This window comes from Tubulanus polymorphus, chromosome 8, assembly GCF_964204645.1.
Source record: "Tubulanus polymorphus chromosome 8, tnTubPoly1.2, whole genome shotgun sequence".
NCBI lineage: Eukaryota > Metazoa > Nemertea > Palaeonemertea > Tubulaniformes > Tubulanidae > Tubulanus > Tubulanus polymorphus.
In genome coordinates, this window is record NC_134032.1 from 6,854,808 (window position 1) to 6,869,288 (window position 14,481).

At 36.1% G+C, this 14,481-nt stretch overlaps 1 protein-coding gene across 9 annotated transcripts; it reads left to right on the top strand.

Moving 5' to 3' along the window:
• The first annotated feature begins 3,487 nt into the window (after window positions 1–3,487).
• LOC141909725 (uncharacterized) lies at window positions 3,488–9,403 on the top strand. 9 transcript variants are annotated; one of them, XR_012619783.1, is made up of 6 exons: window positions 3,488–3,583; window positions 5,620–5,724; window positions 6,036–6,894; window positions 7,270–7,581; window positions 7,673–7,951; window positions 8,061–9,403. XR_012619783.1 is itself a non-coding variant. In XM_074800316.1 (4 exons), exons 2-4 carry the CDS (start codon window positions 5,680–5,682, stop codon window positions 7,272–7,274), a joined length of 909 nt encoding a protein of 302 aa, XP_074656417.1. In that variant the 5' UTR covers window positions 3,488–3,583; window positions 5,620–5,679; the 3' UTR covers window positions 7,275–8,008. The 9 variants fall into 9 exon arrangements, 1 of the variants encoding a protein (XP_074656417.1); XR_012619780.1 differs by having other exon boundaries at window positions 7,270–7,352; window positions 7,442–7,951; XR_012619784.1 differs by having other exon boundaries at window positions 7,270–7,352.
• The last annotated feature ends 5,078 nt before the right edge of the window (window positions 9,404–14,481 follow it).

Genomic DNA, 14,481 nt, shown 5'->3' on the forward strand with positions numbered 1-14,481 from the left:
AATTGATAAAGTTCCTGAGTGACAAGGTATATCCACTCCTGTGCAGTAAGATGAAAGGCACACAACCCGGGAATTGTTTCAAAATATCTGGATCAGTAGAAAGGAACCTGTGCTGGTTTCCTGGAGCTTTGCAGATATAATATCTGGAAACAAGTAAAATGTTTCCTTGCAAATCATAAATTAGACGCAGCTGTCGACCAGGCGTTGCTTTATCCATCCAAAAACCACCAACGAATTCACACCTATGGGTTGGGCATTGCAGTACTTTGTTAATAATTTGCCACAGGCGAAGTGGTTTACCTTTCTACTATCTAGAAGAACGTACAATTATACATGTATTCATTTTGATTTCCACTTGCGTCGTGGCTGCTAGTTTTGGTTTAGACATGTCCAGAAAACTATAAGGGCTCTGGGAAGCATGACACAAAATTTGATATTGGCTGTGTTTTAGCAATTCTTTGTATTTAGCATGAAAATCCATGAAGCCAATTAAACAGTTCCAAAATTCTCACTTTAGGCCTACCAGCTCATTTTCTTCCTGATGAGTGTGGCAATATTTTCCTATAGGTTTAGATTTTGTTCAATGCTCTATCCAATCATTCCAGCCTTGTATGCAGAGAGGCCAAGATGATGAGACAGCACAAATACTCATCAGAAAGTGACAAACAATGATTTATTGACTTTCTGAAATTGCCATATAATATATTTTTAGAACAAATGAACGTTGAATATTTTATCATACGGGAGTCTCCTACAATTTTGAGGTCTCTGAAAAATTTGAAGCTCAAACATTCTGAACTAAATATTTTCTGAAAATAGATCAAAATTTAGTTTAAAAACAGAAAATGTCAAAACTTTATTGGAAAATAACTGTTTTTAAAACGGTAAATTTCCCGTTCTAGATCTAAAAACCTTTTGAGTATGTGGAATTAAGTGGACACCTTCCACTGCTTTGCTTACCCAGATACCGTTATGTATAGTACCTAAATATACATTATTGTTATGGTTTTACGTCAAGAAACAGCGATTTTAGCAGACCTTGACTAAGTTATATAATATTTTAAGGTTACCTTAAAATATTAATGTAAGTATCCATCGACGAAGTATCTAACAAAATTAAAAGAGGAGCACACTTATTTATAGTTGCCACAGAAATAGTTCAAATGATTATCCACGACAATAAAGCGTTCCTAATAAAGCTTATTTCAATTAAAAACTTCTTAATTAGGAACAGACAGCGTATGACAGTATTTATAATACGCGCTAGGAGAGCGCAGTATTGCAATGTGAAAACAGAGTATACATACACTTTGCCATGCACTGCGGTGTGTATGTACGAACGTTAGATATATGGATTTACGTAGTGCGCGGATTTTAACGTCTATGCGCTGTTACGTGAAGAATGCCAATATACCCCAAAAACATCGGCAAACACACTTATTAGCCTACGGCAATAGCAAATGAAAAAGCACACACAACTGTGTGGAACCAATTAATTCTCATTTGAACAGAAATGATGCCAAACATTTGTCGACTGCCTCTCTCCATAAACGCAGGCTCTTAGACTGGCGCCATTGTCTATTACTCTTTCAAAGAAAGAATGTATTTTGTACGAGTCGGTCAAAATAAGACAATGACAAGACAAAGCCAGGCTAGGACTATAGAAATTGCCACACTTACTAAGTTCGAGATACTAAATTAGATAGCCGACTCTTATAATCCTCACAACCAAACAGCGAACTAAGCTCGGCACAAATTTAAAATGAATTGCTCGCCATTTTGTGACTCCCAAAATTACGTCAGAGGTGCAGTAATTCCCGGAAATTCTGAGAATTTCCCGTATTCACGTCGGAAACTCAAATATAGGTCAACACAAGTAACTTATAGAAAGCGAAGAATTTTCGATATTTTTCGCGTTTTTCTAGAAAAATATTGCATCAAGACAACCCCGTAAGTATTACCACTAAATTTTGTGCGGCGATTTAACATACTCTTGGCAGACTGCCAACCAACAGCCATAACATAGGTAAGCCAGAATATCACATTTAGGCATGAAGAACATTTCACTGGTACAGTCTGCTTGGATTCTGGGCTGTATTATTAGCAAACTACCCTCAGGTTTCGTCACAAAGATTTGCATCTGATCTCTAATGTTTTGTTCAGTCTCTCGCTATGTTAACTGCCCAAATATTTCTTGAACATAGTACACAAATGGCGCAAATCAGCTGCCAGGCAAGTTTTATTTCCATTCTAAAAATAAAACCCATAAAAAGATTGATTCTTGTGTTGTTATTTATAGTAATTACACAGCAATGAAGCTTCAACACCAAAGGTATAGGTTAGTTTTTTCATAAACAAATATGGCCACCAGTCAGCCATCTTGGTTTTGTCTTTGACTAATATTAACAACATTTGTATGTTATCAACAGATTTATAGCTCGGTTCCTTAATAATGGTTTAAAGGGGCCAACTTGTATCTCGCAAATACACTATATCTTGTTCAGACCCCAGATATCACGGAAATAATTGAAAGTCGAATGAAGTTAAATTTCACAAAATCTATCAATGTTCTGGTGTTGATTATGTCATAGGGGTCCAGGGACACCATGTCCATTTAAAAAGTGGTTTGAAATGCTTAAAAATCTGAATTTCCCTTATGAAAATAAAGTTCACTTTAAAAGTGCACTTTAAAAAAAGTGCACTTCCCATAAAGTGCACTTTATGGGAAAGTGCACTTTTAGTGTAGAAAAAGTGCACTTTTATTAAAATGAACTGGGTAGTGTACTTTCTCATCCATGTGCACTTCTCCGCACAGAAAGTGTCCTGAAAACCTCCAAAAAAAAGAAGAAATTTCATTTATGTTCAATTATTATTCGGTCTTATCAGCTACAGTTTTATTCCGACTTTTTAGATTATTTAGTTTTTTCCTCATTGCCCCACGAATACTGCTCTTTTCTTCACTTGGAAATTGTGATTTTACATAATCTGAAATAACAAACAAGACATTGGATACAAATAATGGTACAAAATGCATGCCATCATTAGGGTTTCTGCTGCTTTCGCAGAAACCCTCTTGTAATTCTGTTGATTATTATTATTATTATTATTATTATTATTATTATTAATTTTCCCCTTTCCAGCCAAAAATTTTTCATAAAATGTAACTCCTCTCAGATTCGACTACTAGCAGCTTATAAACCTAATTTTCAATTATGAAAGAAATATAACTCAGCGCCTGACCATTTCCAATTTGCGTATTATAATTGATTATGAATTAATCCCGCGTAATTATTTGGTCTAAACAGGAAATAAGAATGTCGCAAGAATCATCATCCATTGATAAATGTACATCGTGAAAAGCCTGCAAATTACCCGACGACCTTGAGCTTCAAAATAAATCACGGATTCGGATTTATAAATCGGGGTTCGACCTACGACATCCATTCAATGTTTTCAGATTTCGTGCGCATGCGTCAATTTAGCTCGGACGCCATTTTCTTTATTTTACAACGTGCGACGCCACTCTACGTTACTTGCATTTTTACGACTTTGTTGTGTGTTTCTGTGACCAATCTTCAGAGAGGTATGTATATATAACGGTTAGGCCTAATATGATGTATTTTTCCACGTAATCTGACGACTGGTATTAAAAGCCGACCGGAATTCGTCTTGATCCGCGCGTTGTGGTAGCAGTCGGGTCTGGTTGGTGTGAGATCGATATCGAATCCCGCATGACTTACGCATAGAAGTAGCTTTTAAAAGGCCAAATTTGGGCTAGGTGTTAAGGTTGACCCAATGCGTATGATTTAATAATAGTGTTTGTGGTATGGGTAGAAAATATTTAGGCCTATATAGACAGCAGCTTAAATATTGAATAATGGGATTTGAACTGCACTAGTGTGTGTGTGTCTGTGTGCGAGAGCAGGGAGCACTCCATCTCCCTGACCCTGTGACTTATGATTAAGCCACCCGATTCTGCTGAATGCGAACAAGTCATCAGGTTTTCGTGAATGTGAATAAATACTATAAGAAGGGACTGCCAATTTTAATGAACACAGAAATATCTTAATTGAAATCGTATGTCAGCTAATTTCAAATTGAAGGCCTATTATACATAAATTACAGTACACTCCGCCCACTCATGTCAGACCATTTGGGAGTGTAAAAATGTATCCTGCTTTCTGGATCTGATTCAAGCTTAAGTCTACTGTTTGTATATTCAATCTACCTAGGCCCATAGGCCTAATTGTGCCTGCCTAATTATTGGGGAAATCGACAATGTCAGGTTCTTGAATTTCTCGACTGATGGCGCTAGTTAGAACTGGATATTGGTACCTAAATCTGCCATGTTCTAGTTTATTTGCAATAAAAATCTGGCCTCTCAATTTTTTAGTAGGCAGTAGTTATTTTACTGGATCTGGTCACTGACTTCTGAACGCTATTTTGCAAAATATTGTCTCTAAATTGGCTGATTTACTACGCACATGCGCAAAGAGGTGCGCGGCTTAGATAATTGGAAGGAAGTGTGGAGAACAGAGTTTACCCGGACCAGTGAATTACTAGCCTAGTGTCTTCCTATTAGATCACAGAGCTCATTGAAAACCATCCGAATGTTTTAGCTACATTTAGCCTCACCTAACCCTAACCCTATCCCTACTTGTGAAATCGAACCCTGTGGACCCTCTTCTCACCCTCTTGACACTAACCCTATCCAAACCCTTACCCTAAACCCAATAAAATGATTTAATTGTTACATAATAAATGGATTTGGCAAAATAGCGTTCAGAAGTCGGTGACCGGATCCAGGTTAAATATGCACTTCCTTTTTAGTAAGTGTATTTTACGTACATACATCATCACGTTTAATCCTTTAAGTATGATATCCTGGAAATCTGTTAGATTGGACAAAACGTCAAAAATTTTCCAAAAATCACAAATTTAGTGAAAAAAAATGCTCATTAAAAACTTGAAGCGAGAGATCTTTATTGCAAATCAACAAAACAAGGTGGATTTAGGTTCCAATTTCCGGTTCTGACTAGTGCCATCATACGAGTAATTCCAGAACTTGAATTTGTTGATATTTGTATTGGCATCATTCCTTTTCTAAAACGGAACCTGACGACCAATTATTCAATTTCCTATTTATTTATTTTTTTAAACAAGACTCATCATGCAGGTATTCCCCGCAACAACAGGTTTCAGAGGGAAGACCACCCTTTTATTTTTGTTTCAACCCATCTTAAAATGAGCCACCAATCGGTAATCGGGCGAACCATAATAGTGTTCACTGCCTGTTTTAATACTCGTCGTTGCACATTTGTTCAGGATACTACGTCTAGCCTATGTGGGTTATAGGGTTTATTCCAAAAGTTTGCAAACAAAATCCAGTTAATTTGTTTAGTTTTGGAGACATTTTTGATGCATTGTTTTCAACACATTTTATTCAATTTTCTTCCAATCTTGCCATCAACCAAACCCAGCGGAGCTATCACAGCTGACAGGCTGCTTGTTCAACACACCATACCTATTTGTAGCAGGTGTCACCTATTGTTTCGAAATTTTAGAGAAAGTTCCTACAGGCTGATTAATAATGCTGTGATAATGTTTCTTTTGTGATAGGTCACATACTTGATACTTGTTGATACTTGAAATAGGATATTGATCAGTACATTACTCATCATGCCTAAAAGGAAAAGAAGAGCTGGTAGCTTTCAGCCGAAGAAGGTAAGACCCTCTTTTCATAGGCAAATGTTAATCTTCTAGTAAGAAGTATGTAGGCCTTTTTTCCGAGTAAAAAATTCATTAAGCTGTTCATCACATGTGTTAGCTGCGCAATATTTTGGTGCCTGATTTTGGTATTTTATCAGAAAAAACCATATCAGTAAATCATAAACCAGTTGCTTAGAGGGTGTGTAACTGACCAGTGTCGTATCATCCCTGGTTCTTGTTGAGATAATTATAAGCTATTGAATTGAATTGAACTCATTAGAAAATTCTACGAACGTATAGTGAATGAATTTTTTTTCTATTTTCAGAAGGTGGAGGTGGTTGGAGTTCCCTCAGCCCTAACTGGACAAAACAGAGAGATGAAAAAAGGATCAATGGAAAAAAATTATGAAAAATCTCAAGATGAAGACTACAGAAGAGTTGAAAATGAAATCTTAAATGAAAACCTAAAAAACGCTCAAAATGAAAACTTTAACGAAACGCAAAAAGAAAACTCTGATAACAATCAAAACAAGAAGTATGAAGTGAAAATCAATGAAAACTTTGAACCAAAAACTAATGAGAACTATGAATTGAATGCAAATGAAAAAGATGAAATGAAAATGACTGAAAAACATGGAATGAAAATGAATGAAAAATATGAAATGCATATGAATGGAAACTATGATTTGAAAACAAATGAAAAAGATGAAATGAAAATGACTGAAAAACATGAAATGAATATTAATGAGATCTATGATCAGACTATGAATCAAAATTGTGGAACTAATTCGAATGAAGATATGACAAAAAACAAAGTTGAGACAATTGAAGTGAAATCAGTTTTTTGTGACTTCAATCATGACAACTGTGATACGATTATGCATGACAACTATGATAAGACTAAACAAGGCAACTATGATAAGGCTATATATGGAATCTGTGAAAAGATTACACTTGACAACTGTGATAAGATTCAACATGATAACGCTGGTCACAATATACATGAAACCTCATCGAAAATGAAAGCTGACTCATCTATTCAACCAATTTCGAGTATGATTTCGTGTAGAGATTGTGATGGCAATTTTGGTAACAGTGAGTCATGTTTAAGTGCTGAGAATATGAGATGTTCATCAATTCATGGAAATTTCCACCAGGGTCATCCAAAATACGATATTCATTCAGGTAAGCAATGTAACAAATGCATTAGCTGCAATGATTCATGCATCAAATAAAGCTGTAATAAACTGGATGCCTCATGATATTGATTCAGTATTGAATATTGGAAATGATTTATACGCAACATTGACTAATATGAATACAATAACAAATATGTATTTATTGATCAGTGAGCTACCAACTGCTGTTGAGATTGGAAATTCCATTTATAATGTGACTGTTGGATCCCCTCAAGTTGCTATATCTGAATTATCTGATGAAATGAGAGCTGGAAATTTTGGAATTATCAGTGAACTACATGAATGTTTGCACAATAATCTGCTTAATTACGACACATGCTTTATAACATTTGCTGGAAATACATTTTGTGTTTTAAAACAGGATGACATGTACTGGGTATTTGATTCACATTCGAGAGATGCATCAGGAATGATGACCGCTGATGGACATGCTGTATTAGTAAGGTACTCTTGTGTTAATTGTATTGTCAAACATTGTCAGAATCTTGCAGCTTCAATGAATCAGAGGCAACCAATACAGTATGAAATTACAGTGGCTTCTATCAACCATGAAATTGAAACTACTGTAGAGAATAGCATTATCGAAACAACGACTACATACTCTCCAAACTACCAACAAACAAGTAGTGAAGATGAACTGCCCTATACAAACCCAAAAGTAGATGAATGCGATGTAATTGTTACTAGTGAATCCGTGCAGCATGATGATTTAATTTACAACCCACTAGAAAAAGGTCAGTGCAAAACATTATGCTCTATTCTAGGTATTCATTGTCGACCCTCAACTCTCGGATATGAATGTATGCCCAAATATGATGGACAACTCTACTCTCCATGTAATACGCAGAAAATTAAAGGCGATGGAAGCTGTTTTTTTCGGGCAATTTCATATTCAATCTGTGGAACTGAGCAATATCATCGGGCTATACGCACCGAAGTTTTAAAGCACATGCGGCAGAATTCCGACAAATTCCAACCACATCTGAGAAATCCACAACTTACTATAAATGAGTATATTGATGAATCCCGTATGAAATATACAGGTACTTGGGTGACAGAGGTTGAAATTCTTGCAACAGCTGATTTACTGCATGCTGATATATATACATTTGTAGGCAATGGTTGGTTACGATTCGCTGGTTCTACTTTCAGTGCACCAAATCGTGTGTGTGAATTAATTGGCAACATTTATTTGAAAAATTGCAGAGGTGTACACTATGAAGTTGTGTCATGTGTGAAACAATCTGAGGAATGTATTTGCTCTTGGTGTGGCAAGCGACAAAATACTGAAAAAACTAATGAGTAAATACAGTTTATAAACTGTATTTACTCATTAGAAAATGAGGTTTTTAATGTTATCGCTTTTATGGTTATTCAGGCAGATTTGTTTATAGGGGAGTTGTGTGCTGGTGCAAATGTAGTAAATGTTTCGATTATCAGAGTCTCCTATTTGGATGGGTTTTGTAATGTTATAATATGATAATGTCACAAGTTGGTAATAGGTTTATGTTGTTTAATTCTGTCCACTTGTACACATTTGAATTTCGATGTTGTTTGCTTATCATGACACATGTGTAGGAGGTTATGGTACTGGGTTGTGTAAATGTGTATGGGAGGTTATAATATTTCGTTCTGTAGAGTCTCCTCTGCGAATATATGTCAGAGGGTGACGCGTATTAATGAAGCAGGGTGTTGTGAAGTGGTGTGTATGAAGTGTATGTTTTGATTTCGATATGTGGAAACATCTATGTGGATGTATATAGGAGGGTCAGGTGTGTTACAATAGTGGGGTTTTGTATATACAGGCATGTGTAGTTATGATTTTAATTTTATGTGACCTTTATGTGAATTCATTTATGAGTGACAGGGTTTATATTTTAGTGTTTTTGAAGATTGTGTGACAATAGTAAATGGGTAAATTGATGTACCTAGTTTCTAGGGAATGAAACAGTGTGTATTTGGAATTGATATGTTGTTAAGTAACAGTGGTATAAGCTGGGGAAAGTATGTAGATAGTTGTAATGGGGCATGAATGATATTTGACATTGTGATTGATATGTAGCAATGTAACAGTAAGATATGGTGGTGGATGTATATATCTAGCTGTCATGGGGATGAAGCAGTCACTGTGTGGAATGGATGTGTTGGAATGTAACAGCTATGTACAGTGTACAAAATGAGTATTATTTCATGCTGGGGGATATTGATGCGTTGTTGCCATAGGTTTTGATGTGATAACACTGTACATATATTACCACCATTAATATTACTAAACACATATGTACAGTCTTATGAATGATTATGTATGGAACTGTATGAAGGATTGTATTGAATATATAGGAAATGGTAATTGATCATGTAGCAATCATTTGTGGCGATGTATGTATTTTGTATTGTGCAGTGAGATAGTATTCAGAAATGTTTGTAATCAATGTTGTGGGATGAAATATAAATAAAAGGTGGATGGTATGATGATATGTGTTGTGTATAATTATTGTTTCCAAATTTGGTGCTTATCCCCATATGCTTGGCCAAGTTCTGATGTCATTTACTACATTGTCCCTGGCAAGGATTTGAGCTTGATGGCATGGCGACTGCCACAGTACAATGGGGTTCCTGCAGTGCTGCTGTGGCAATTGAGGATTCCACTCATAGCTAGTGACAATCCGCCAGGTTGCTAGTAAGTAGTTCGTCATTCGCCAGTGCGACATATGAAAGTTAGGCAGAAACCCGTTATCGCTGCTATGCAGCTATATTTTAATTTGAGTTTTGAATTTTAATTGAGTCTCAAAAAGGCATGTACAGTTTAACTTGACTATTTCGCAGATTTTCACTTATTTCGGACGATATTCCAGTCCCCACTAGGTAATTTCTATTAAAATGAGAGCGCATTATTCGGATTTCATCCCAGGTGATCCGAATTAAGCGAGTTCTACTGTAACTTAAATCCGTTTATACAGTCAGCGCCCGCATAAAACGTCATCGAATAAGTCGTATCATCACATCTCTCGGATAATTATTTTGGTCCCGATTTTTTCTTCTTTATACCTTATAAATTTATGCTTATAACTCGCGACTGTACCTCAATAAGCCGACTAGAAAGCTACGCATATTCTTACAAATTGCCTTGACCTATTGTCTTTACCTTGAGAAGCAAGGTATTATGAAATGTCAATAATATAGGTAGTAATATGTGAATGTCCCATCAAAGGAAAAGGATTATGGGGCCTCCTAAAGTTTAGTGGCAGACCTATAGCAACATAATAAATTGATCCCCGACTCATAGATATCAGTTTGATTCTGGTTGTCAATGAATATATGGCACTAGAAAAACTCAAATACTATAAACTGCTTACTCTCAATTACTTTTACTTTATTTGGTGAGAGAAGAGGCTTCGACGACTGACCAATTCCTTTAAGCACATGACTCTGCAGACATTTATGTCCAAAAACAGCTACCATCAAGTCGCCCGTATAGATGCTACACGATTTACGGTTACATGAATCGATAGCCGACTTCTTTACCGTGACACCATCCCCAATTTCAGTCATCTGGTGAAAAAATGTACAATTTAATCATTAAAACACACAAGGTGAAGCGGGACTATTGTAACAGTTGCTTAACAACCGTTTTCAATAAACACTTACTAGTCAGCCAGCCAACCTTAAAAAACTATCCTTTATGTTCCATTATTATTCGGTCTTATCAGCTACAGTTTTATTCCGACTTTTTAGATTATTTAGTTTTTTCCTCATTGCCCCACGAATACTGCTCTTTTCTGCACTTGGAAATTGTGATTTTACATAATCTGAAATAACAAATAAGACATTGGATACAAATAATGGTACGAAATGCATGCCATCAGTTAATTTGAGTTTTGAATTTTAATTGAGTCTCAAAAAGGCTTGTACAGTTTAACTTGACTATTTCGCAGATTTTCACTTATTTCGGACGATATTCCAGTCCCCACTAGGTAATTTCTATTAAAATGAGAGCGCATTATTCGGATTTCATCCCAGGTGATCCGAATTAAGCTAGTTCTACTGTAACTTAAATCCGTTTATACAGTCAACGCCCGCATAAGTCGTCATCGAATTAGTCGTATCATCACATCTCTCGGATAATTATTTTGGTCCCGATTTTTTTCTTCTTTATACCTTATAAATTTATGCTTATAACTCGCGACTGTACCTCAATAAGCCGACTAGAAAGCTACGCATATTCTTACAAATTACCTTGACCTATTGTCTTTACCTTGAGAAGCAAGGTATTATGAAATGTCAATAATATAGGTAGTAATATGTGAATGTCCCATCAAAGGAAAAGGATTATGGGGCCTCCTAAATTTTAGTGGCAGACCTATAGCAACATAATAAATTGATCCCCGACTCATAGATATCAGTTTGATTCTGGTTGTCAATGAATATATGGCACTAGAAAAACTCAAATACTATAAACTGCTTACTCTCAATTACTTTTACTTTATTTGGTGAGAGAAGAGGCTTCGACGACTGACCAATTCCTTTAAGCACATGACTCTGCAGACATTTATGTCCAAAAACAGCTACCATCAAGTCGCCCGTATAGACGCTAAACGATTTACGGTTACATGAATCGATAGCCGACTTCTTTACCGTGACACCATCCCCAATTTCAGTCATCTGGTGAAGAAATGTACAATTTAATCATTAAAACACTCAAGGTGAAGCGGGACTATTGTAACAGTTGCTTAACAACCGTTTTCAATAAACACTTACTAGTCAGCCAGCCAACCCTTAAAAAAACGATCCTAAAATTCGACGATCACAGCATTTTTTGTTACAGCTTGGCATCCGGGCTCATTTGATAGCAGAGTATGTGGGCTATCATGTGTGGTGGATGCCTTTTACAATTTTTTCGTTTTTTGGTCTACAGGGGGCGTTAAAGTCAGACATTTTGAAATTAAAACATTTTCATTTGGCAGGGAAATACACTTAAAACTACTTTTGCTAAATAATTCGAATATCTCATCTTAGGTTTGGAGTAATTTTACAATCTAAACCTTTTCTGAGTCGGGGGATTACAGTGCATATAGCGCAACGTTAATTTTATGCATACATTTATTTGTTACCTAGTTACAGCAGCAACAATCGTGTAATATTCACTTGAAAATAGCAATTTCATATGAAATATTCATTTTAAAGGTTATTAGCTCAAATAGTGATGTTGTTAATGTTTTTTGTTGATTATTTTGATATTTCTTTAAACTTACTTATAACTCGTATGTACTTGGTCAATATCGGGATTAACTGTTGATTGGTTTCTATGGTAACAGCAATTCAAATCTGCGTTCTTCATCCGTCAGGTACCGGTATTTTGGGCGGTGGGTCTTTCGTGACATTCCATATGTCCTCCAACTTGCCAAAAGTCTTCGACCATGTATTGGGCCGCTTGTTACTACGTCTTGCTAACAATGGAATTGCAACAATGATAACCATTGTTGCAATTGCAGAAAAATCGCGTAATTTGTCCACATTCTTGACGTAACCAATGGATTATTTGAGTATGTGTTTAATTAAAGCCATTATTTAATCTTTTCTCTTTCAAAATCTTTAAAATCTTCAAAATTTTAAAATCATTCCATATTCGTTCACGAGTAAATCATAACTAAACGTTGTCACCATGGTAACCATACATTTTATGCGTTTATTTGAAAAAATTCTTTTTTCCCATAAAATTTCCCATAAGATTTTCTCCCATATCTTTTGAACCCTTTCACCGAATTTATCGAATGAAAGCTCATTTTTGAAGCAATTCCTTGAATTGTCCTTATTTCTAGGGCATGATACTAATTTCTAGGGCATGATACTAGTTAACCTTTAGTTAAACTAATATTCCCTTAACTGCAATTTACTTTTTAGCCCACTTGGGACTTAAGTCCCAGTGGGCTATTGCGATCCCTTTTCGTGACTACTTTTCAGCCCAAAAACTGGCCCTGTCAAAATCAAGTTGGCCGACTGTCAGCCATTGTTGTTCGCTAAAATCGACACTTTTTACACATTTTTGAACTTTTGAGGGAAATTTTGAAGACGCTTTGATCAATTACCTTGATCTTTCGGATGTATGTGAATCTCCCCCCCCCTCCCAGGGCCCATCAGCATAACAAAAATTGGGTCGATCGGACTCAAGATGACCGTCCTATGACCTTTTTTAGTGCCCAAAAATGTCAATTTTTGCCCGAATTCTGAGTCCTGTAGCTCCCTACTGGTTTGCCATTCCTCATTGCAATTTGTGATGGGTATTCTTATTGTGAAAAGGGCTGTTTTATACCTGAGACAGGTATTTTTGATCAGCCAATTATGACGCAATTGGCGGCCATTTTGGTGTTATCAGTACTCATTCATAGGTGGAAAAAAGTTTTTCCACATTATATTGATACCTAAGCGTATTTTGTTACCACAATCAATTAGTAACTTGTAGCTCATAACGTGTTCTATGATTGTGGTGAGTTTCAAGGTCATTGGTATTTGTATATGGCCACCAGGGGGCGTTGAATAATACAATATCTTAGTATTTCTATATTATATTCGTATCAATACATATTTTGTAACCACAATCAATCGCAAAGTTGTAGCTCATGACATCATGATTGTGGCAAGTTTAAAGGCCATTAGTTATTCTATATGGTCACCAGGGGGCGTTGAATAGTAGAATAACTTAGTATCTCCTTATTAAATTGGTAACGAGACATATTTTGTTATCACAATCAATTACAAAATCGTAGCTGCTGACATGTTCTATGGTTGTGGTGAGTTTCAAGGTCATTGGTTTTTGCATATGGTCACCAGGGGGCGTTGAATATTGAAATTGTAGATTGTTGAGCATTTGGAACCACTTTCCTAGTGGGCATGGTGTCCCTGGACCCCTAGTTTATCATTATCTAGGCAGTTTTAGTGGCAACAGCCACATGCAGATGTACAAGTGACATTATTCTTTCTGCATTTACAGTTGGCGCGGCTGCAATCAGTCTTACATTTACAAGAAACCAATTCAGGACATGCTGAACATGCATTTTTGCTTGATAGTTTGCACGGGCTATATGACGTTGTAATGCATCTTTCTACTTTTGATATTGATAGGATATTGATAGGGACTCAAAGTGCCCTTTCTTGCTTTTATGGAACTAGGAACGACTGAATGTACCATTTTGTTGAAAGTTATCTACCTCGTCTTGTAAAAATACTTTAGCCCGAAATTTTCCATACTGCCAAATTGCATTATAATAATCTTATAAAGCATTCCAAGAGGCAGTACTACAATACCAGGATTAGTGATGCAGGTTCGGATGGAAAAGCTATGCAGAAAGTGTTTGATGAACTTCTTCTGAAAGATGTGAGTAGAAAGCTGCCAGATAGTGATGATTGGGAAGAACTTGCAAATAGATTTGCAACTTTCTTTGCTGACAAAATTGAGAGGATTAGACTATCTTTCCCAGACTCGTGTTTGGGTCCTGAAGACTGCGTTGATAACCCCGCTCATTAAAAAACAAAGCTTAGATACTTCCGTTCTCAAAAACTACCGTCCAGTCAGTAA

Coding starts and splice junctions, on each gene's coding strand:
- LOC141909725 (XM_074800316.1), top strand. CDS start 5,680: ATGCCTAAAAGGAAAAGAAGAGCTGGTAGCTTTCAGCCGAAGAAG. Junction 5,725..6,035: donor GTAGCTTTCAGCCGAAGAAG/GTAAGACCCTCT, acceptor TTCTATTTTCAG/AAGGTGGAGGTGGTTGGAGT.